This window comes from Neovison vison, chromosome 12 (genome assembly GCF_020171115.1).
Source record: "Neovison vison isolate M4711 chromosome 12, ASM_NN_V1, whole genome shotgun sequence".
NCBI lineage: Eukaryota > Metazoa > Chordata > Mammalia > Carnivora > Mustelidae > Neogale > Neogale vison.
This window is the reverse complement of record NC_058102.1, coordinates 40,754,241-40,777,850: the sequence shown is the minus strand read 5'-3', so window position 1 is coordinate 40,777,850 and position 23,610 is coordinate 40,754,241. Positions and strand designations below refer to the sequence as shown.

Genomic DNA, 23,610 nt, shown 5'->3' with positions numbered 1-23,610 from the left:
TATAAAAATAGAAGATTCCTCTACCGACAAGCTGATCTCTGTCACAGACTGGCCTGCGTACATATCCTAGATATGATCAAGTAAGGTGAAAACTAAGTCAAAGTTTTCATATGTCACACTATTATAATGACAGAATTCAGAAAGTACTAACTTGAGTATTCTAATCAATTGCTATTCCTTTTTTAGTTATTAGAAAGTATAACATATAAATTTAACAAATTAAGATGTTTTACTTGAGGGATTAACCACATTGTCTGCAGTGTGTTCCCCAAATGCTTCTACGTGGAAATATACTTTCTACTTTCTTTAACAAGTCTTGGGTGATGAGTTATATGAACCACTTGAAGAATCTCTAGAATGTGTGATAGGAAATAAAGATTTATTCACAATTAAAACAGTTTCATTTCCCTATTAAAAAACATACTGTTGAAAGTACAGTAGCTTTCTACCTGTATAGCATTGTAAAACTAACTTATTTTCAAGTTGTGTGACTGATGAAAGGAAATAGAGAAATCAAAAACTACCACTTCGAAAAATCCATCTAATATCATTGTGCTACTAATACAATTCAAGAACTAGGGTGTTCATTTCACCCTTTTACCAAATGAGTTCTAATATCAGTGAATGGAACCATAGCTGCTCCTTTGCAGAAAAGGCCGAAAAGAAACGTTGTTACAGTCAGAGGCCATGGGGTGGCACCCTTCTGCTGAAATGGAATGTGGGAACAGATTTTTTTTTTTTCCAGAAGAAATGGTGATGTGAGGATATCGCTGTTTGTGGAGAATTTCTTCTGAGAGTCTCCAGTTTCTTCTCTCGGTGACCTGCCATTCAGATACTGACAACGAGTAATATGTTCTGATGCCAGCATTTATCATTTTGCCTGTATATTATGGGCAAGATGTATGCTTTAAAGAAAAATTAAATATGTGTTCCCTGGAAATCAGGGATCACGTGAAAAGAGTGCCCTGGTTCATTTATATCTACACTTTCCATGTTTGAAGCAGCTTATCTTAAGAAATCATTCTTGTTGTATAAAATTTGAGTATTAAATATTTTAAAAAGCTACACAGTTTCATATTATTAGGAATGTAAATATCGCTAGATTTACTTGGAATTCAGTATCTGAATTATGCTCGGTAAACACTTGTTGCTTGACAGAGTTTGTAGCAGAGAGTTGTTTTTTACGTTGCTAAGAAATGTGCCACGGTACTGGAGGGCATTTTGCCATCTTTTGATTGTTTCTTCCAAGTGACTCTTACATTGTACCTGCACATCTACTAGAGAGATGTCCTTTCTGTTCTCCTGGGTCCTAAGAAAGTGTCTTCTGCTATGAAAGGTTCACTTTCCTTTATACTCAACATAGATTGAAAAGGATTGATACTGAGAATTTGGCAACATCGCTGTTAAAATTTTAAAACTATAAGTTTAATGTGAATGTCGCATTAGTCATGGAACTTTGACTGCTAAAATGTAGCTTTCTGATTCTTAATTACTTCTTTTTTATTGCTGTTATTGTTAATTGCTCTGAAATTACTGTAGTATCAAAGAACTAAACTGTTTATTTTCTTTTTGAGGCAATGCAAATATATTTTACTTATTATATTGCTTTGTTTCCTTGAGACTTAAAAAGCCTAAAATAAATGTGAAATGAAAATTATAGGCTAAAACTAGGGATTTTCATGAGATAATGTAAGTAAGTATATATATTAGGTGATAAATTAAAGAGACCTGAAAATAAACTGTGGGTTTCTGGGGGTGGGGGATAGGGTGGCTGGGTTATGGACATTGGGAAGGGAATGTGTTATGGTGAGTGCTGTGAAGTGTGTAAGCGTGATAATTCACAGACCTGTACCCCTTGGGCAAATAATACATTATATGTTAATAATTTTAAAAAAGAGAGATGAGAATATATGTTGTTTGCTTATGTATAAATGCTTACATGTTGAGGTGTGCACGTATTATACATGCCTATACATAAATTACATATTTTTTTTACAAAAACTGGCTGGTGAGTGAAAGCTTCCCTAAATTTCACAATACGCCACAAAGTGGCACTGTAACATTGCATGAGCAGAACGGATAGCTCCTCTAGGCTCCCTGTAATCCCATTCCGTGTTTCTGTTAGGTCATCCTAAAGTTGACAATTGAGACATTGCACGAGTAATCATTCATGGAAGGCCATGTGCTCAGGGGAACAAGGGCCCAGTTGGTAACAAGACATATTCGGATTTGAATGCTACATCTTTTTAAATTTAAAAAAAAAAAAAATAATCCTTTAAATGGTTCAAATGTATTTTGGTGTGTTCTTGTGAAATGAGAATCTAAGGTGACTAATTGCCATGGTCACATCAATTAATCATTTCCTTCCTTTCACAATGACCTGTGATACTGAAGTTTCCCTGTGTTTAGCAGGGATCAGAGATAACAGGGAGTACCGTGTCCCCTACACAGTGAATGCTTGAAAATACATGGTGCTATTGTCATCATTTTTGTTACTTGGTGTATTGTTATTCTGTTGCTACTTTTTAAGTTGAAAGCTGGTTTGCTTGCCTCTAAGCACCATACTATTCAGCAAGGAAGAAGAGGTAAATAGGTTGAAGCCCATGCCTGCGTCCTTTCTCAGACTAATGGCAGTGTTGGCAACATGGCACTAAACTCTAAAGCTAGCTAACATTCCACAGAGAAATGTCCTTATCTAAACTTTCCATATACCTGTTGTGACTATTAAATTTGTCCATGTGTATTAATTTTACTAGAACTAGATTGGCATTTTTTCCAGGTCATCAACTGTGTGTGTGTGTGTGTGTGTGTGTGGGTGGGTGTGGGGGTGTGTGTGTGTGTGTGTGTGTGATAAGATAACTAAAATTTAACTCTGTCAATTTATATATTTTCTAAGCATGAATTAAAATTTATTCCTCTATCAACTCAGAAGGATGATGCAGGTAGGTTGCCCAAGGAGATAGTATATAAGGTACTAAGTAGAAAGGGTCTCCTATCATATTCTCCCCACTTGTATTTGGCTCATCGAGGAAGAGGGACACCGTGCTTCAAGGAATTACCCAAATAACTTCACTACTGTGACAAAATGTGGCTTTCTGGAGAGCCACACCAGCAGAATTTCTGGGTAGGCAGTGAACACATAGAAACAAGAGAGATTGAAAAGCCTCCAAAATTTAGAGTCAGAAAAACCTGAGCTCCCATTTTGATTTTCTCTTTTCTAAGTTTTTTATTATATGTGTGAATTGGAACAAGTTGCTTTTGCTTTTTAAGCTTCAGTTTTCCCATTTATAATAAGAGAAATCATAAGTATATTGCAGATTATTAAGGGTTTAAGTGAGATCCCCTGTATGAAGAGCTTTCAGTGTGATACTGTGGATCAAAGTGCTTGGGGAACAAGTAAGCAGTTGATAAACAATATTATTTGGTTGTAGCAGAACTGATGATGGGGTATGTGGAGGTGGAGGAAGAGGAGGAAGGAAAGGAGAATGAGTAGAAGAAAATTTCTCTTTTAGGGTCTAGAGACCAGAAGGCAGGGCTGAAGGCAGAGACAGGTTCTGCAAATTCAAGGCAGATCCATTGCTAGGATGCCTTTAAAAATATGTGCATTAGATATCTGGGCATTTCCTCATACCTAGATAACAACTCATTCATAGTCCGAACCTGAGTTTTCAACATTCAGGAAAATACCTGTGAGACCGGGCTACTTAACATTGAACGTGGAAATCAGAGAGACTAGAATCTGTGGCAGTACCCACTTCCGAGGAGCTGGCTAGCTTTTCCTCCACTGCTGTCATGCACGCTTGACTGTGAGGAGTACAAGGAGACTCTTATTATTCCAGTGCCTTTGTGATGTACAACAACGATGATTTGCCCTCTTAATGAGACCTGAAGCACCTCACTGTTGCTCAGTAAGACAGGCTGTGGACAGATTGAGAGTGGAGCTTCCAGAAGTGGTTTCTATGTGGGTACTCACCTGAGAATGCTTTTACACTGTTACTGTGACCATGGCTGTGGTTTGGATGTGGATGTCGTAATGTTGAGTCTCTCCTGACTCATTTCTGAGAGTAGCGGTGTTGAAATTCCTCTTCTGCGCTTGACCTGTTGTGGCAGTCTATCTGGCTGATGGCTATACACTTCAGAAGCCTCCTGCCACATTCTCTTCCACCTTTTTCTCATTCCCATGAGAGCTCCCAGGCACACAGGGATAAGAGTCTCCTGACTTCTTAAGCGAGTTGCAGATACACAGAAGCTCCGCACTAAATAGGTGGCCATCAGGAAAACCTGATGGGCTTCTTTTGTTTGCAGAGCCTCTTGCCACAAACTGTCAAACACCCAGTGAATTCAGAACTGGATAAGGTTCTGAAAATTCACAGGGCAAAGAATATTCATGTTGCACAGCTAGGGAACATTTAGAAATTCAGCCCAATTGGGTACTGTCATAAGAAACATTCTTGAGAGCTGATACTGTCAGCAATTGCCAGCATTTCTGAGTCCATTCAACCTTTGTTATTCGAAACCTGGTTTGTGACCAGCAGCATCCTCTTCCTCTGGAGCTTGTTAGAAATGCAGAATCTCAGGGCCCACAGCAGATCTGCTGAATCACAATGTGGTGTGTAGTCCATGGGCCCTCATGTCACTTACATGCACAGTAAACTTTGAGAACCTCTATTAAGTTGAACACGTAGGATGTCAAACAGTCTGTGCACGATCATAATAGGCATGGTCTTTGCTTTAATGGAACCTACAGTATAGTACAAAACAGGCAATTTTACCGGAGTTATAATGGTTATAGGAGAGGAAATAATAAGCTATGGAAAAATGCAAAGGAGCCACTGAATCTGGACTTGATGCTGGACTTGATGATCAGAAATGGGGGTGGGGATAATGCTTCTGGTTTCTTTTTTGGTTTTTGGTGGTGGTGGTTGTTGCTGTTTTTTCCGAAGGAAGTGAGGTCAAAGTTCAGACCTTACCAATAAATGGGAAATATTCTGAAGACATATTTGGTAGGCATTTCTTTATTTTTTTTTTTAAAGATTTTATTTATTTATTTGACAGACATAGATCACAAGTAGGCAGAGAGGCAGGCAGAGAGAGAGAGGAAGGGAAGCAGGCTCCCCGCTGAGCAGAGAGTCTGATGTGGGGTTCGATCCCAGGACCCTGGGATCATGACCCGAGCTGAAGGCAGAGGCTTCAACCCACTGAGCCACCCAGGGGCCCCTGGTAGGCATTTCTAACTGCAGGTAGTCAGTGTGTTCATTCTGCTACTGAGAATGATTCAAATTATGATGAAATGTTACCGGTTTCTGGAAGGGATCTTAATGTGTAAGTGAAAAAAATTTAGAATAACCTATATTTAAAAGAGATTGAAGTACCTGTATTTAAAAGAGATTGAAGTAAAAGATTAAAATCCACTAACAGAGAGTGAATGTATTTGAGACATTGGGTACTTTGAAGCTTGTTGGATTTGTTTTGAATTAGTCAAAACTGTTTTTCAGAACACCTTACTGTTTATGTACAAAACTAATAGATTTCTACAAATATTCTAGAAATGGACACAATTACAGAATTAACACAAATACTGAAAAAATCAATTTATCATCATAGGCTGTACACTTTACATATACCATGTAAGCATTTTGACTTTTCAGTAAACTATTACATTTTCATGTAGAGTATGTATGTACAGTCTTACGCTAACTTTTGCCAGTTGAAATATGGAATTGTAGAAAAGCAAGGAGTATTAGAATTAAAGTTGTATACAATTTTTTTAATTATTTTTATTAACATATAATATATAATTTGCTGCAGGGGTGCAGGTCTGTGAATTGTTAGGCTTACACACTTCTCAGCACTTAACATAGCACTTACCGTCCCCAATGTCCATAATGCAACCACTCTCTCCCTACCCTTCCACCCACTAGCAAGCCTCAGTTTACTTTTGAGATTAAGAGTCTCTTACGGTTTGTCTCCCTCCTGATCCCATCCTCTTTCATTTTTTCCTTCCCTACCCCTCCTGCCCTGGCTCTCAAATTCCTCATATCAGAGAGATCATATGATAATTGTCTTTCTCTGATTCACTTATTTTGTTCAACACAATACCCTCTACTTCCATCCACGTCGTTGCAACCGGCAAGATTTCATTTCATTTGATGGCTACATAGTATTCCATTGTGTGTATATATAGGTATATATACATATATATATATATATATATATATATATATATATATATATACACCACATCTTCTTTATCCATTCATCTGTTGATGGACATCTAGGTTCTTTCCATATTTTGACTATTGTGGATGTTGCTGCTATAAGCATTCGGGTGCACATGCCCCTTCAGATCACTACATTTGTATCTTTAGGGTAAATACCCAGTAGTGCGATTGCTGAGTCATATTATAGCTCTATTTTCAACTTTTTGAGGAACCTCCGTGCTGTTTTCCAGAGTCGCTACACCAGCTTTCATTCCCACTAACAGTATAGGAGGGTTCTTCTTTCTCTGCATCCTTGCCAACAGCTGTTGTTTCCTGACTTGTTTATTTTAGTCATTCTGACTGGTGTGAGGTGGTATCTCATTGTGGTTTTGATTTGTATTTCCTTGATGCAGGGTGATGTGGAGCACTTTTTCATGTGTCTATTGGCCATCTGGATGTCTTCTTTGCAGAAATGTGTATTCATATCCTCACCCATTTCTTTCTTTCTTTTTCAATTTTTCTTAAAGATTTTATTTATTTATTTGACAGAGAGAGAGATCACAAGGAGGCAGAGAGGCAGGCAGGGAGAGAGGAAGAAGCAGGCTCCCTGCTGAGCAGAGAGCCCAATGTGGGGCTTGATCCCAGGACCCTGAAATCATGACATGAGCCTAAGGCAGAGGCTTAACACACTGAGCCACCCAGGTGCCCCCCGCCCTGCACATTTCTGGATTGGATTATTTGTTCTTTGGGTGTTGAGTTTGATAAGTTCTTTATAGATTTTGGTAACTAGCCCTTTATCTGTGATGTCATTTGCAAATATCTTCTCCAAATTCTGTCAGTTGTCTTTTGCTTTTGTTGACTGTTTCCTTTGCTGTGCAAGAGCTTCTGATCTTGATGAAGTCCCAATAGTTCATTTTTGCCCTTGCTTCCCTTGCCTCTGGGGATGTTTATAGGGAGAAGTTGCTGCAGATGAGGTCAAAGGGGTTGCTGCCTGTATTCCCCTCAAGGATTTTGATAGATTCCTGTCTCACATTGAGGTCTTTCATCCATTTTGTGTCTATTTTCGTATGTGGTGTAAGGAAATGGTCCAGTTTCATTCTTCTGCATGTGGCTGTCCAATTTTCCCAAAACCATTTGTTGAAGAGACTGTCTTTTTTCCATTGGACATTCGTTCCTGCTTTGTCGAAGATTAGTTGACCATAGAGTTGAGTATCTATTTCTGGGCTCTTTACTCTGTTCCATTGATCTGTGTGTCTATTTTTGTGCCAGTACCATACTGTCTTAATGATGACAGCTTTGTAATAGAGCTTGAAGTCTGGACTTGTGATACCACCAACTTTGGCTTGCTTTTTCAACATTCCTCTGACTACTTGGGGTCTTTTCTGGTTCCATACAAATTTTAGGATTATTTGCTCCATTTCGTTGAAAAAAAATTGATGGTATTTTGATAGGGATCACGTTAAATGTGTAGATTGTTTTAGGTAGCATAGACATTTTCACAATATTTGTTCTTCCAATCCATGAGCATGGAATATTTTTCTATTTCTTTGTGTCTTCCTCCATTTCCTTCATGACTACTTTATAGTTTTCTGAGTACAGATTCTTTGCCTCTTTGGTTAGGTTTATTACTAGGTATCTTATGGTTTTGGGTGCAATTGTAATTGGAACCGACTTCTTAATTTCTATTTCTTCTGTCTTGTTGCTGATGTATAAAAATGCGGGTGATTTCTGTGCATTGGTTTATATCCTGATACTTTACTGAATTTCTGTATGAGTTTTAGCAGTTTTGGAGTGCAGTCTTTTGGGTTTTCCCACATAAAGTATCCAATCATCTACAAAGAGTGATAGTTTAACTCCTTTGCTGGTTCGGATGCCTTTAATTTCTTTTTGTTGTCTAATCGCTGAGGCTAGGACTTCTAGTACTATGTTGAATAGCAGTGGTGATAATGGACCTCCCTGCGATGTTCCTGACCTTAGCTTAAAAGCTCTCAGTTTTTCCCCATTGAGAATGATATTCTTCGCATGCTTTTCATAGATGGCTTTGATGATATTGAGGTATGTGCCCTCTATCTCTACACTGTGAAGAGTTTTGATGAAGAAAGGATGCTGTACTTTGTCAAATGCTTTTTCAGCATCTATTGAGAGTATCATATGGTTCTTGTTCTTGCTTTTATTAATGTATTGTATCACATTGATTGATGGATGTTGAACCAACCTTGCAGCTCAGGAATAAATTCCACTTGGTCGTGGTGAATAAACCTTTTAATATACTGTTGGATCCTATTGGCTAGTAGATTGGTAAGAATTTTCATATCTGTGTTTGTTGGATATTGGTTTGTAATTTTCCTATTTCATGGGGTCTTTGTCTGGTTTTGGGATCAAGGTAATGCTGGCCTCATAAAATGAGTTTGGAAGTTTTCCTTCCATTTGTATTTTTTTTTAATAATTTCAGGAGAATAGGTATTAATTCCTCTTTGAATGTTTGGTAGAATTCCTCTGGGAAGCTGTCTGGCCCTGGGGTCTTTTTTATTTGGAGATTTTTGATGACTGCTTCCATCTCCTTACTGGTTATGGGTCTATTCAGGTTTTCTGTTTCTTCTTGGTTTAGTTTTAGTAGTTTATAGGTTTCTAGGAATGCATCCATTTCTTCCATATTGTCAAATGTGCTGGTGTATAGTTGCTCATAATATGTTCTTATAATTGTTTGTATTTCTTTAGTTTTGGTCATTACTCTCCTCTTTCATTCATAATTTTATTTATTTGGTCCCTTTCTCTTTTCTTTTTCATAAGTCTGGCCAGGGGCTTATCAATCTTATTAATTCTTTCAAAGAACCAGCTCCTAGATTCATTGATTTTTTTTTTCTACTGTTCTTTTGGTTTCTATTTCATTGATTTCTGTTCTGATCTTTATGATTTATCTTCTCCTGCTGGGTTTAGGCTTTCTTTGCTGTTCTTTCTCCATCTCCTTTAGGTGTAGTGTTAGGTTGTATACTTGAGAACTTTCTTGTTTCTTGAGAAAGGCTTTTATCGCTATATAGTTTCCTCTCAGGGCCGCCTTTGCTGTGTCCCAAAGATTTTGAACAGTTGTTTTTCATTTTCATGAATTTTTTCTTTAATTTCCTGGTTGAAGCATTCGTTCTTTAGTGGGATGCTGTTTAGCTTCCAGGCATTTAAGTTCTTTCCAACTTTTCTCTTGTAATTGAATTCTAGCTTCAGAGCATTGTGGTCTGAAAATATGCAGGGAATGATCCCAATCTTTTGGTACAAGTTGAGACCTGATTTGTGACCCAGGATGGGATCTATTCTGGAGAATGTTCCATATGCACTAAAGAAGAATGTGTATTCTGTTGCTTTGGCATGGAATGTTCTGAATATATCTGTGATGTCCATCTGGTCCAGTGTGTCATTTAAGACCTATATTTCCTTGTTGATCTTTTGCTTGGATGATCTGTCCATTTCAGTGAGGTGGGTGTTAAAGTCCCCTACTATTACTGTATAATTATCAATGTGTTTCTTTGATTTTGTTGTTAAGTGGTTTATATAGTTATCTGCTTCCATGTTAGGGGTATAGATATCTAAAATTGTTAGATCTTCTTGTTGGACAGACACTTTGAGTATGATATAATGTCCCTCCTCCACTTAAAATCTAATGTATCTGATATAAGGATTGCCACCTCAGCTTTCTTTTGATATTCGACTTAAAATCTTCGACTTAAAATCTAATGTATCTGATATAAGGATTGCCACCTCAGCTTTCTTTTGATGTTCATTAGCATGGTAAATTGTTTTAAACCTCCTCACTTTCAATCTGGAGGTGTCTTTGGATCTAAAATGACTTTTTTGTAGACAGCATATCAATGGATCTTATTTTTCCATTCTGATACCCTGTGTCCTTTGAATGGGGCATTTAGCCCATTTACATTCAGGGTAACTATTGGAAGATATGAATTTTGTGCCATAATATTGCCTGTAAAGTGATTGTTACTGTAGATTGCCTCTGTTCCTTTCTGGTCTACTACTTTTAGGCTCTCTCTTTGCTTTGAGGACCCCGTACAATATTTCCTATAGGGCTGTTTTGGTGTTTGCAAATTCTTTTAATTTTTGTTAATCCTGGAAGTTTTTTTCTCTCCTTCTATTTTTAATGACAGCCTAGCTGGATATAGTATTCTTGGCTGCATATTTGTCTCATTTAGTTCTCTGAATATATCATGCCAGTTCTTTCTGGCCTGCCAGGTCTCTGTGGTTAAGTCTGCTGCCCAACTAATATTTCTACCATTTTATGTTAGAGACTTCTTGTCCTGAGCTGCTTTCAGGATTTTCTCTTTGTCACTAAGACTTGTAAGTTTTACTATTAGATGATGGGGTTGGACCTATTTTTATTGATTTTGAGGAGAATTCTCTATGCCTCCTGGATTTTGATGCTTGTTTCCTTGGCCATATTAAGGAAATTCTCTACTATAATTTGCTCCAATATACATTCTGCCCCCCTCTCTCTTTCTTCTTCTTCTGGAATCCCAATTATTCTAATATTGTTTCATTTTATGATACCACTTATCTCTCGAATTCTCCCCTCGTGGTCCAGTAGTTGTTTTTCTTTCTTTTTCTCAGCTTCTTTATTCTCCATCATTTGTGCTTCTATATCACTAATTCTCTCTTCTGCCTCATTTGTCCTAGCAGTAAGAGCCTCATTTTTTATTTCACCTCATTAATAGCTTTTTTTGATTTCAGCTTCATTGGATTTTAGCTCTTTTATTTCTCCAGAACGGGCTTTTATTTCTCCAGACAGTATTTCTCTAATATCTTCCATGTCTTTTTTGATCCCAGCTACCCCCTTGAGAATCATCATTCTGGACTCTAGTTCTGACATATTACATATGTCCATATTGATTAGGTCCCTAGCCATTGGTTCTGACTATTGTTCTGTTTTTTTGGGGTTGCGTTTTTCTGCCTTATTATTTTATTTAGAGAAGAATATATGAAAAAGGGAATAAAATACTGAAAGGGTGGGAAAGACCCCAGAAAAATATATGGTAACCAAATCAGAAGATACACTAAACCAGGAGGAGAAGAAAGGGGGAAAAAGAAAAACAAAAAATAAAAAATTATATGTATTAGGCTGGTGAGTAGAATAGAGCCACCCACTTGAATTTGGGTGTATTCTGGTCTCTTAGAAGAAACTAACTTCCAAAATTTTAAAGAAAGAAAAATTTATATGTATATATATAAAGAAGGGTAAACACAATGAAGGGATGGAATATGATTGTAAAGATGATAATTAAAGATTCTAAAAAAGGAATCAATAAGATAAGTTGGTTGGAAAAAGAAGAAAAAAAGAAGGGATAAAATAGAACTATAACAATGAATATTTTAAAAGTATCTTATTTTTTTTAAAAAGGTATTATTAAAATAGTTTTAAAAATTAAAAGAAGAGGGGTGCCTGGGTGGCTCAGTGGGTTAAAACCTCTGCCTTCGGCCCAGGTCATAATCCCAGAGTCCTGGGATCGAGCCCCACATCAGGCTCTCTGCTCAGTAGGGAGCCTGCTTCCTTCTCTCTCTCTACCTGCCTCTCTGCCTACTTGTGATCTCTGTCTGTCAAATAAATAAATAAAATCTTAAAAAAAATTGAAAGAGGAAAGAAGAAAAGTTTTAAAAAATAGAATAAAAAAAATAAAATAATTTAACTTTGCAAGACTGAAGGATCATGGGGAAAAAGGCCATGTCTCTGTCTGTGCTCCGTGCTCACCCTGCCTGTGACCAAGCGTTTCTCTCTCTGGCGCACAGCTACATTTGGATTCTCCAAATCCAGCAGATTCCTTTCACATGCTCCTGCGCTGGTCCTCCCAGATGAGGATGAAGGGGATCTCTCTGGATTTTCCACTTGTGGGATCCCTACTTGAAGAGCAGAGATCCAACTGTGCCTTAGATAATGGTTTAGCACTGAGATGAGATCTCACTCTTTGGCTCCATCTCTGTAGCTGGCTTCCCTGCTCTGATACCTGGTAACTCTGCCACACTCAGACATCCCCGGTCTTTCTGTGACCCTGCGGGTCCTGAGACAAGACTGTCCCCACTAGGGCCCCACCCTTGCTTAGCCTCTGGAGCAACATCCCTCAGTGGAGCAGACTTGTCAAAGTTCTGATTTTGTGCTTCATTGCTCCACTGCTTGTCCCGAGCTGGCCCCTCCCCCCGCGGAGTATCTTCCCATTGCTTCAGATTCACTTCTCCGCCTGTCTTACCTTTCAGACCCCGAGAAAGTGGTCGATTTTCTATTCCTAGGATTGCTGCTCTTCTTCTCTTCTATCTCCTGTTGAGTTTGTAGGTGTTCAGATTGGACTGATTACTATCTAGCTGATCTCCTGGAACCTAATGATATTTCATTGGCTACTCCTCCACCATCATCTATAATCTCTAGTATACCAGTTTTTAAAACAAATATTAAGGAGGGCTCTTGAGATGAGCATTGGGTGTTGTATGTAAGTGATAAATCACTAAATCCTACACCTGAAACTAATGTTATACTGTACGTTAACAAACTGGAATTTAAATAAAAATTTGGCAGAATAAATTATTGAATATAAAATGCATTTGTCCATTCTTGTTAACATAAAGTTCACAAATCTTATGTCATTTTAGGCACACTTAGTTTAAAAAAGTTTAACTCACACAAATATTCAACTAATAATTTAACCTCTTTTTGTGTCTCTAATTTCTTTATTTTCTCTTTTTGTGTATTAATTTCCTTTCCTTTTTTTTTTAAGATTTTATTTATTTATTTGACAGACAGCGATCACAAGTAGGCAGAGAGGCAGGCAGAGAGAGAGGAAGGGAAGCAGGCTCCCTGCTGAGCAGAGAGCCCAATGTGGGGCTCGATCCCAGGACCCTGGGATCATGACCTGAGCCAAAGGCAGAGGCTTTAACCCACTGAGCCACCCAGGAGCCCCTTAATTTCCTTTTCTGAAAAATTGTTAAGAGTAGTACTTGGTACTGATTGGTTTGATCACATATCATTTTTCATGCATTTTGAAGAAAACATTTAAAATTAAAAACATTGTAGTATATTGTGAATATTTAATGGAATTAAATTGGCTCTAATTTCTGAATATTATAGAGAGGATATTATTTATAAAATATTTCCATTGAACAGAGCTATTTCATCAAAAATAGCTCTGCAGGCACCTGGGTGTCTCAGTGGGTTAAAGCCTCTGCCTTCAGCTCGGGTCATGATCCCAGGGTTCTAGGATCGAACCCCACATCAGGCTCTCTGCTCTGCGGGGAGCCTGCTTCCTCCTCTCTCTCTCTCTCTCTCTTTCTCTGCCTGCCTCTCTGCCTACTTGTGACCTCTGTGAAATAAATAAATGAAATCTTTAAAAAAAATAGCTCTGCATCTATTTACCAATATCTATTCTGTAAACAGTGCTAAATGATGCCTCTGTTACCTAGATATCTAATTTTGTCACTGATCATTTCATGTTTCCAAAAAAAAAAAAAGAAAGAAAGAAGGAGGCATTTACAACAGATGAAGTGTAAGGTAAATGACCAGAATTCTATTGCTCCCCAATGTGAATTAACATTTATACTGAGGTCTTTAAACTCCAAGCTCAGTTCTTTCTATTCTATCCCATGTTATAAAATACCTCTTTGATTTAGTTTTTTGTACTTAAAAATGAGACTTGTAATCAGACATCAGTCAGTGTTAGAACCAAAGAGTCATAGAATAGTTCATACCATAATGAGATTTCTGAGCAAAAAGTAAGTAAACACGTGCATTATAAAGTTCTTATAGAAAAAGGCCTTATTTCCATAGCCCCACAAAAGTAGCTTGAGTTTTCACTAGTATTTAAGGTTTGCTCAGATCACTTCAGGAGGCTACAGGTATGCTGGTTAAGAGCACCAGCTCTAACTTGTGTTCAAATCCAGGCTGGGTGACCTTGAACAAGTTCTGCAGTTTTTCTTTCCTTTGTTTTTTATTTATAAAATAGGGATAAAATATCAATACCTACCTTGTAGGGTTGTTATATAGATTTGTATAATATATAATATATATTATATATATTATATGATACATATATAATATAAATATATCTAGATATAAATGCATATTTTATATAAATATATAACATATATAATATGTACAACATATATGTATTATATCTGACCCATATAAGCCTAAATTTCAATTTTTTTATAAAAATCAAAGTTAACAGTATTAACTACGAGCTAAGTCCTAATTCATAAGCACATTCAATCAGATAACAAAAAGGTAGTTTCCATATAAGGTCAAATGATTTCTCAACATTTATTTTACAACATATTTTATATGACTATATGCAGAATCAATTTATTGCTCTGAGGTACAGCAGTAATTGGAAAAAATATAAAGAATTGCTTAAGGGAAGGATAATATTTTGTCTTTAGATATCTCTGACTATCTATCTAATATTTATGATATCTATGAGCCAAGTTTATCTAGGTAAGAGTAATTTTAGGAAGGAAAAAGCAAAAGCAAAAGTTGTTTTCCAAAATCAGTGGCTCTCAGATCCTGAATTTTTGATGTACAATATCAAAACAGCCATATCACCAAGGTGACTGATGCCATGGAGCAGGGCTGCGTTCAGCTCACAGGAGAGATCCTTAACTGTTTCTGTGGTTAGAAGTACTCAGGGCTATGATATACATGATCAAATATCATTAACCTGTTCTTTATTATTTTGTCTTCACGTCCAGATTCCTCCAAAGGACCTCAGCCATCTTCAGGTGTAAATGGTAACACGCAGCCCCCTGGCACAGCGGGGCAGCCCCCTGCGTCTGCCATCCCTTCTCCGAGCTCCAGCAAGCCCTGGCGCAGCAAGTCCATGAATGTCAAGCACAGTGCCACCTCCACCATGCTGACCGTGAAACAGTCCAACCCAGCCACCTCCCCCACACCATCGGCAGACAGACTGAAGCCCCCTGTATCAGAAGGGGTCAAAACAGCCTCCTCGGGCCAGAAATCCATGCTTGAAAAATTCAAGCTGGTCAATGCCCGGACTGCTTTACGTCCCCCTCAGCCTCCCAGTTCAGGGACCAGTGATGGGGGGAAAGATGACGATGCCTTTTCTGAATCTGGCGAGACGGAAGGGTTTAACAGTGGTCTGAATAGCGGTGGCTCAACCAACAGCAGCCCCAAAGTGTCCCCTAAATTAGCCCCTCCAAAAGCTGGAAGCAAACATCTCAGCAATAAAAAGTCTTTGCTACAGCCAAAGGAAAAAGAGGAAAAGAACAGGGACAAAAATAAAGTTTGCACTGAAAAACCGGTCAAGGATGAGAAGGATCAGGTGACAGAGACAGCTCCGAAAAAGACTTCTAAAATTGCAAGCTTGATCCCAAAGGGTAGCAAGACGGCAGCAGCTAAGAAAGAAAGCTTAATCCCTTCTTCCAGTGGCATTCCAAAACCGGGCTCGAAGGTTCCCACAGCAAAGCAGACCGTTTCACCTGGCAGTGCAGTGAGCAAAGAGTCAGAAAAATTCAGGACTACCAAGGGAAGCCCTTCCCAGTCCTTACCCAAGCCCATGACCACTGAGAAAGCAAGCATATCCAATTGCCCTGCTCCTTTGGAAGGAAGGGAAGCCAGCCAAGCCCCTCCCCCTGGCTCCTGTGCTGCACTGGTGGCACAAGGTGGTGGGCAGACCACAGGGAACGGTGCTGTCCAACTCCCTCAGCAGCAACAACACAGCCACCCCAACACCGCCACGGTGGCTCCGTTCATTTACAGGTAAGATGGCTGCTGTGCATCCACGGTTGTGAACTCCTACAGCTCTTCCTACTCCGCGCATCGTGATGAAAGTTACTAGAGCTGTGTTTTACTTTATCATTTTGGAACTCTTTGGTCTGAAAATAAAGGGCTAGGATTTAATGTTTTAAGAAAATAAAAAGATCTAGTATGCTCTAGGCCTATTCTTCCTCCTCTTCCCATCTTCTGTCCTCTCCACCCTTCTTTGTAGGCCTTCCTCTTGAAGCCTTCAGAAGTTAGCTTTCTTGTTCTCAGAGAAGAAGGAAAATCCAGATGCCATGATTCTCTCCTTTGTCTATTACCATTATGACTTCTACTGCTACTTTTATTATTAGTATTTTAAAGTAATTCTTAGTTTTATAAAGTTCACAGATATTTTTGTTTCACCCTTGAGAGAAAATATGTCATGATGGTTAAAGGGGCAGGCTCTGGAATCAGACACCTGTGGATTAAATGTCCTGCCCTGGTACTTACCAGCTGTGTGACTTTGAACAAGTTACTTAACATCTCTTAATCTCATTTTCTACAGTTGTCAATAGGAGTAACAGTACCTACGTAAAAAGCTGAGAAGAATAACAGGGTCATGCATATGTTTATTATATATTCTGGTACACTGTGTTTGTTAAATGTTGTTTTTAAGGCATTGCTCTCCCAGCTTAAAATTTATATTACTTTCCTATAGCTAATCATAAGTTCCTAGCCCCAAATAATCATCTACATAATTCTTATAATTGTGCTTAATTTATTAGTTTTTGCATTATAATTCTTTATTTTATAAGGTTTAAGATATGTCAATATATGCTATATTTTAAAATACTCATTCTACTATATAGTTATAAAAATAGCACATTTTGTCTGTTGTGTGGTTTGTTTTCATTGATTAGAAACATGTCAGTCCCTGCTTTGTCTCCATTTTTATTCACTGCCTTTTCTGTGAGGAAATGCGTAGGGAGTAATAACATCTGACCTTTCGGCAGGTTGGAAGTTCGACAACAGGAAAGAAATTTTCTGAATAGGAAGTAGGACCTGCTATAATTAAATAAGCATCAATATTATATAGCTTAAAAGCATATTAAATTTGTTAAATGTATGGGTTTTTTAAGTAAAGAAAATAATTATAAGGATTTGTTTTCCTTCAATGAAAAATGTAGGTGCTTTTCTGGTGCTTCATGTACTCAGCAAAGCAAGTTTCTAATTATTGCATTTCAGCTCTTTTTTAGGTCTGCTTTTCTGCCTTTAGTAGCAGCAATTCATTTAAAACCTTTGTCTTTGGATCATACGGGAGTCAGCTCTAAGTCCGGACTCCCTATCTGACAAATGAGAATTTAAGATGTCAAATCATAATTCACATTCCAAATATGTAAGAAAAAAAATCACAAAGTTTTAAATATGCCATACTCAGCTCACTCATGCATCTCTAATATATTCTGTGGAAGCATCAGTCATTTCAAATCACCACAAATGAGTTTCACAGGAAAGTGCAAATCTAAGCAGAAAGACTGTACCTGCCAGGTTGGCAAGCATCGTCCTGGAAGTAGCAATAGGATTGTTTGTTTCTTTGTCATAAAGTATCCAGCGGAGGGGCACCTGGGGGGCTCAGTGATCAAGCATCTTCCTTTACCTCCAGTCATGACCCAGGGTCCTGGGATTGAGCCCAGCATCCAGCTCCCTGCTCAGTGGGAAGTCTGCTGCTCCCCCTCCCACTCCCCCGCTTGTGTTTCCTCTCTCACTGTCTCTCTCTGTCAAATAAATAAATAAAATCTTTAGAAAAAAATAATAAAAAACAAAAAATAAAATAAAAAGAGGAAGGAGTACAGCTTACAGTTTCAACCGTGGATCAGCTGTGTGTCCTTGCCAGGTTGTCCAACCTCTGAATTTGTCCTTTTTGAAATAAGGATTATAAAACCGAGGTAATTCAGCCAAGTAGCTAAGAATATAGGCTGTGAAGTCTGTTGGTTCTGTCATTGTTCAGAAACAACATCTTGCATTGTTGAGAAGATGACCCCGAGAGCCAGTTTGCCTGTGTTGGAATCAGTTTGCCTCTGTTGGTCATTTATTAGCCATGGGACTTTGGGCAAAATATTTAAAGATTCTGAGCCTCGATTCCTAATCTGTAAAATGGGGATGATAATAGACATTGTCTCATAAAGCTATTTTGAAGATTGAATTAATATTTATACAGGGCTTGGAACAGTACCTGCCACATGGTGAACAGTCTTGCCCAAATTTCAGTTTATAACCCTATAAAGGGTGGTGGTTAAGAATATACACCTTATTTAGGTGTTTTAAAGATTAAGTAAGGCAACCCCATGTAAAGACTTTAGCACGGAGCCAGGTTCAGAGTGAATGACTTACAAATATCAACAATTAGTTGTGTCATTATGAATAATATAAGGTAGTTGGAAATAAAACCATCTAATAAGAAAATTTCATATCATAGTCTATGTAGGAGGCAATAATTGCTGGGAGTCTTCTATAAATTAAAAATAATTTTATAAATGATAATATAAATCTCCTCAAGGTAGAGTAATTAACAGTTAAGCTTTTTAACTGTCAGTGAAAGCTATTTATATCACAAAGTCACGTAGTTTGGATTATATGACCCCCTGATGTACTTTGGACTCTGCCTGCTCCAAGCCCATTTAAGAATTCTTCCTTCAAAATGTCTGACAGACTTTCTAGGAGTTGCTAATTATTTGATAAGATAATAATAATAATTAACTACTTTATAATGTTGTTGAGTAGGTAGTGCAAGTCTGTATGTTACAAGATTTATGTTCATTCTCTCATTTAAACTTTATCATAACCTCATGAGAAAAGAATGTTATCTCCATTCTACAGAGGTGAAGAATCAGAGATTTCAAATCAGAACATGACTCATCTCTTAAAGTCACAGGACTAGTAGGGGTTTGCCTTTTAACCCAACTATACGTAGACCTCTAGTATGCCCTTCTTTGCTCATCAGTTCTTTCTCTGTGTATAGAAATATGAAGTATTATTACTAGAAAAATTCTGGCTGCCAAGATGTGACTAATAGATTGCAAAATTTCTAATAAGAATTCATTTATGATGGGAAATGCTTAATTGGTTGGAAGTAATATAATTTTAGGATACATATATTTGTATGTATGTGTTTAAATATACATATTTTTGACATTTAGAGATAATTAAATAACTTCTATAAAATGGGAATATAGATGGCTGATGGTAGTATTTTTCCCTTTTTTGCAGCCCAGTGAGGTCAGGCTAGGTTATTAATTATTTCTTCTGGGACTCTAATATATGCTTCATAATACTCTTTCTTACAAATTGAATGTCAAGAGTTCTATAAATATAATGTTGAGTTCTGGAAGTTGATGGATTTCATATTAGTCCTACTTCCTATATAATGCAAGGATGTTCTATATTAAGGTTTTGTAACTCATTTGTCACTACAATGTGAAAAAAGTCATTTTGAACTTAGTATATCTTTATCCATTTAATGAGTGGAGATAACTGAAGTCAAAGGTGAAAATTTTGAGAAAGAGTATTTTCATTTAATGTCAAAAGTTCCCAATATTTAAACCTATTGGAATGGAATACGCTACCTTTGTAAGTATTAAGGTAACTACCAGAGATAATTTAAGAAATGATAAAATTGGGGCGCCTGGGTGGCTCAGTGGGTTAAAGCCTCTGCCTTCGGCTCAGGTCATGATCCCAGGGTTCTGGGATCGAGCCCCACGTCGGGCTCTCTGCTCCTCAGGGAACCTGCTTTCTCCCCTCTCTCTCTCTGCCTGCCTCTCTGCCTACTTGTGATTTCTCTTTCTCTGTCAAATAAATAAAATCTTAAAAAAAAAAAAAAAAGATAGAATGACAGGTTGCCCTAGTTTAGGTAAAGGAAAAGCACCAAATACTTTTTCATTTATGTACTCATCACTCATTCTGCCAATACTATGGAATAAGAGTTATGAAGGGTCCTTTTTTTTTTTTTTTAAGCCTCTGCCTTCAGGAAGCTCAGTCTATGGGAGATAATTATAGAATATAATAAAAATAAAAACTCATTGCTCTTATGGAAGTATACACAAAAAATAGTGTAGAATGGTTTTCCTAAGTCTTGCATGAGGACGGAGTCAGTGAATGTATCCAGAGGAGATAAGACAAGAGACAAGATTTACAGCATGAGTTAGAATTTGTCAATGTTGTGGCATCATCCAAATTTGACATTCTATAATTTTACAATCCAAGCCTTATGGAACAAGTAGTAGGCAAATTAAAAAGTACTGGGCAAACGCTAGTAACTGAGCTACTACAGAAACTAGAGGTTGCGATGCATGGTTTTTTGGTGTGGGAGACTAAGGAAGAAAATTTAGAAAGAATCCATATTTTGTTCTGCAGTTCAGCCACTCTGTCCCTGTACATCTCTTTTTCAGCTACTCCTGTTGGCTCTTTCCCCCAATTTTACCCTCAACTAGGTATTTCTCTCAATTTCCACCCTCCCTGTCCTGGTCTAGGCCGTCATCACCAGTTCTTACCTACCTTTTGTTCCATTCCAGTAACATCCTTCACACAGCAGGGACTCTCACCTTCTGAAAGTATAAATCATATATATCATTCCAATCCATGAGACAATCTATTGAATATCCATTATACTTAAAAAAAAAAAAAAATGAAACCCAAACACCTTGCCCAACTAACCTGGCCCCTGTCTAGCCCACAAGCCACACTCATACCATTCTCCCTGTAGTGCACTGAGCCCCTCCCTTCATCATGTGTCTCAACAAACTAACCTATCCTGTTTAGGGGCCATAGTCATGGACAATTTCTCTACCTATAATGACTCTCTTCCAGAGCAAAGCAGGGTACTTCTTCTTATCAGCTCTCTGCTTACATGCTTCCTCTTTCCAGAAGCTCTCTCTAGTCATCTGGTTCAAAGAAACATTCAGTATGCCTCTTACCAAATCATATGACATCATCCTCTCATAATTTTTTGAAAATTTTTAAAAGATTTTATTTATTTATTTGAAAGAGATCACAAGTAGGCAGAGAGGCAGGCAGAGAGCGCAGGGAAGCAGGCTCCCTGCTGAGCAGAGAGCCCTATGTAGGGCTCAATCCCAGGACCCTGGGACCATGACCCGAGCTGAAGGCAGAGGCTTTAACTCACTGAGCCACCCAGGTGCCCTTCCTCTTATACTTAATTCACGGAGTTTCTCATTATCTGTTATTATTTTGATAACTTATTATTAAATATGATTTCAGCCATTTCCAGCTATAATGTAAGCTCATTGAGTGCAAGTGTTGTCTTTTTTATTTAGTAGCGTAAGGCCCAGGATAGACCCAACCCACAGGAGACACCAAATAAAATTGTTGAATGTGGCACCATCAACACGGGTTGAATAGAATAGAACAGCTAACAAAAATGTGCAGTGGAACAGGGAAAATTCTGAAACCTCTTCCTATAAATGAGATGCTTAATTGAAATATAAACAGCTTTGAAATATTTAAAGAATAAAATATCTTCTCTTCAGAACATTCATTTACTTATTTTTTTCCCTTCCTTTAATGACTACTTACTAAGTATCTACTACACATGAGGCATCAAGGATAGAGTGAAACACACACGTCCATATGTCATTTTCCTTTCATCGTCCATAATACAGTAGGCAAAAGACTGTCTTAAAGATCACTACAGAATGAAGCAGGAAGTGTAAATCTCTCTAGCAGTAAACCAGATTGGATACATTGAGACTTCAAAACATGGCAAATTACTGCTAGCTGTTGGAATCAGAGATAGTGGCACTTGAGCTGGGTTCTGAAAGATAGATTTAGGCATGCAAAAATGAGGAGTACAGGGAAGGAATTGCAAGACTGAAGGAACCATAAAAACGGGATAAACACCAGATGCGTAGGGTAGTCAGTGAGTTGAATGGATTTTCCTGGAAAAGGAAGGTTGATTGGAGCCTAATTGTAGTAGAAATTCTTGAATATCAGGTACTTAGACTCACGTGTGTGTGTGTGTGTGTGTGTGTGTGTGTGTGAAGCATGGTCAGAAAAATTGATGTGTCTTCAGTGTGGAAAATAGATTGTTAATGGAAGAGGACAGCTTAGTTTATACCATGTTTAATGGCTAGAGGAGGGAGAAACTTCCAAACTTTCAGAGATATCTTTGTTAAGACTTGAATTAAAGGTTCCAATTACAGGAAGAAAGGAAGGAGAATGGAGAGCATAGTAAGAAAGGAAGCTTCATTTGTTCCTGGTCTTTCTCCCTTCTTTCTTGGTGTTCCTTCTTGGTCTACCCTTTATGCTGCCTTCAAACTTATTTTCCTCTCCTGGAATTAAAAAATTGTTACCTAAGCTCCCTTCTTTCCCTGTGTTATTTTTCTTACATTGCTTTTGTATTCATTATTTTAGAGCTATATTCTTCATGATTACAAAGATAGATGGAGTCAAATAGTAAAGTAGATAGGCAAAGAAGGGGAAAAGAGAGACCTGTACATTTTTCCTAAACCTCAAGCTTTTTAGCAACCCGCAATAAATTTAAAAATAGCTATTAACCAGATTAATAAGTTGTTATTTTGCAGTGCTTATTCTTTTCCTTATTTTCTGACCACTCGTGGTAAATGCCAGGAAAATAGTGTGCATTGGACATAAAGCAAACATCTAAAGGCAAAGGGAAGCAGAATCAGGAGTGCGGGTAATACACACACGCTTGTGTGAGCACGTGCGCACACGCACACACAACACAACACACACACACAAAGAGCCCAACCCTTAGATAAGCCAAGACGTTGTTGTACAGAGAAGAAAATCATCATGCATCTCAAAGCTATGAATTAAATATAAGAAGAGACCCTCTATACACACTTGATTTGTAAAATTAGGTCACTAAAGTCTGAGTTTAGAGGTTTTCTCCTTTCAGATATCTTATACCATAGCATCATGGGTTCTCAGGAGAAATTTTTGTTGTAACCAGTTTTTGCGAGATTTCAGATTTGCCTAGAAAGTGACATGGAAAATTGACACTTGAATATACTAAGTTTTGGAAGGTAAAGTATGCAAAACATCAATTTTGAAAATGCTTACTCACGGGGTTTTAAGTTTGGCTAATTTGTTGAACCAGTAAATTGAGTAGGAGGAGCTGTGAATTTACCCAGATTGAAATGTAGAGCAGATAACCATCATGCAGTAAAAGCTTCTGTGAGCCCTGCAGCTACCATTACAGATTAGGCTGCAATTGTGGTTTTATGTGAACTGGACATAATTGGTCGTCAGGACCAACTGCAGCTTATTGAATGCTTGCCTTGGCGAGCTGATCTTTTGCTAGATTCGATATAGATCGGTGCGTCGGGTAGCAGTTGAAACTCCCTCACACAGCAGTATTTTGAAGATGGAATACAGACACCACTAGAAGAAGGCCTGTTGTGTGGGATAGTGCTAAGAGCTGGCATTTTCTCAGCAGAAAAGCTTTATCAAATACCTTCTGTAGTTAGCTTCCAGGGTTTACTGCCAGATTGCCCAATTGAACCACTGCTGTTTCTTCTTTCTATATTTTATGTGCTCTTGGAAAAATTTTAAGCTTACAGAAAATTTGCAAGAACAGTACAAAGAACTCCCACATACACTTTACTCAGAGCACCCAGAGACTTTATTCAATTTCACTGATTG

At 37.9% G+C, this 23,610-nt stretch overlaps 1 protein-coding gene across 6 annotated transcripts in view; it reads left to right on the top strand.

Moving 5' to 3' along the window:
• NAV3 (neuron navigator 3) overlaps positions 1-23,610 on the top strand; it is a 611,692-nt gene that overhangs the window by 387,755 nt on the left and 200,327 nt on the right. For all 6 annotated transcript variants that reach the window (XM_044228605.1, XM_044228606.1, XM_044228604.1 and 3 more), the window contains one exon: positions 14,925-15,951. In XM_044228605.1, coding sequence (XP_044084540.1) covers positions 14,925-15,951 — 1,027 coding nt within the window. The remainder of the gene's footprint in view (positions 1-14,924; positions 15,952-23,610) is intronic.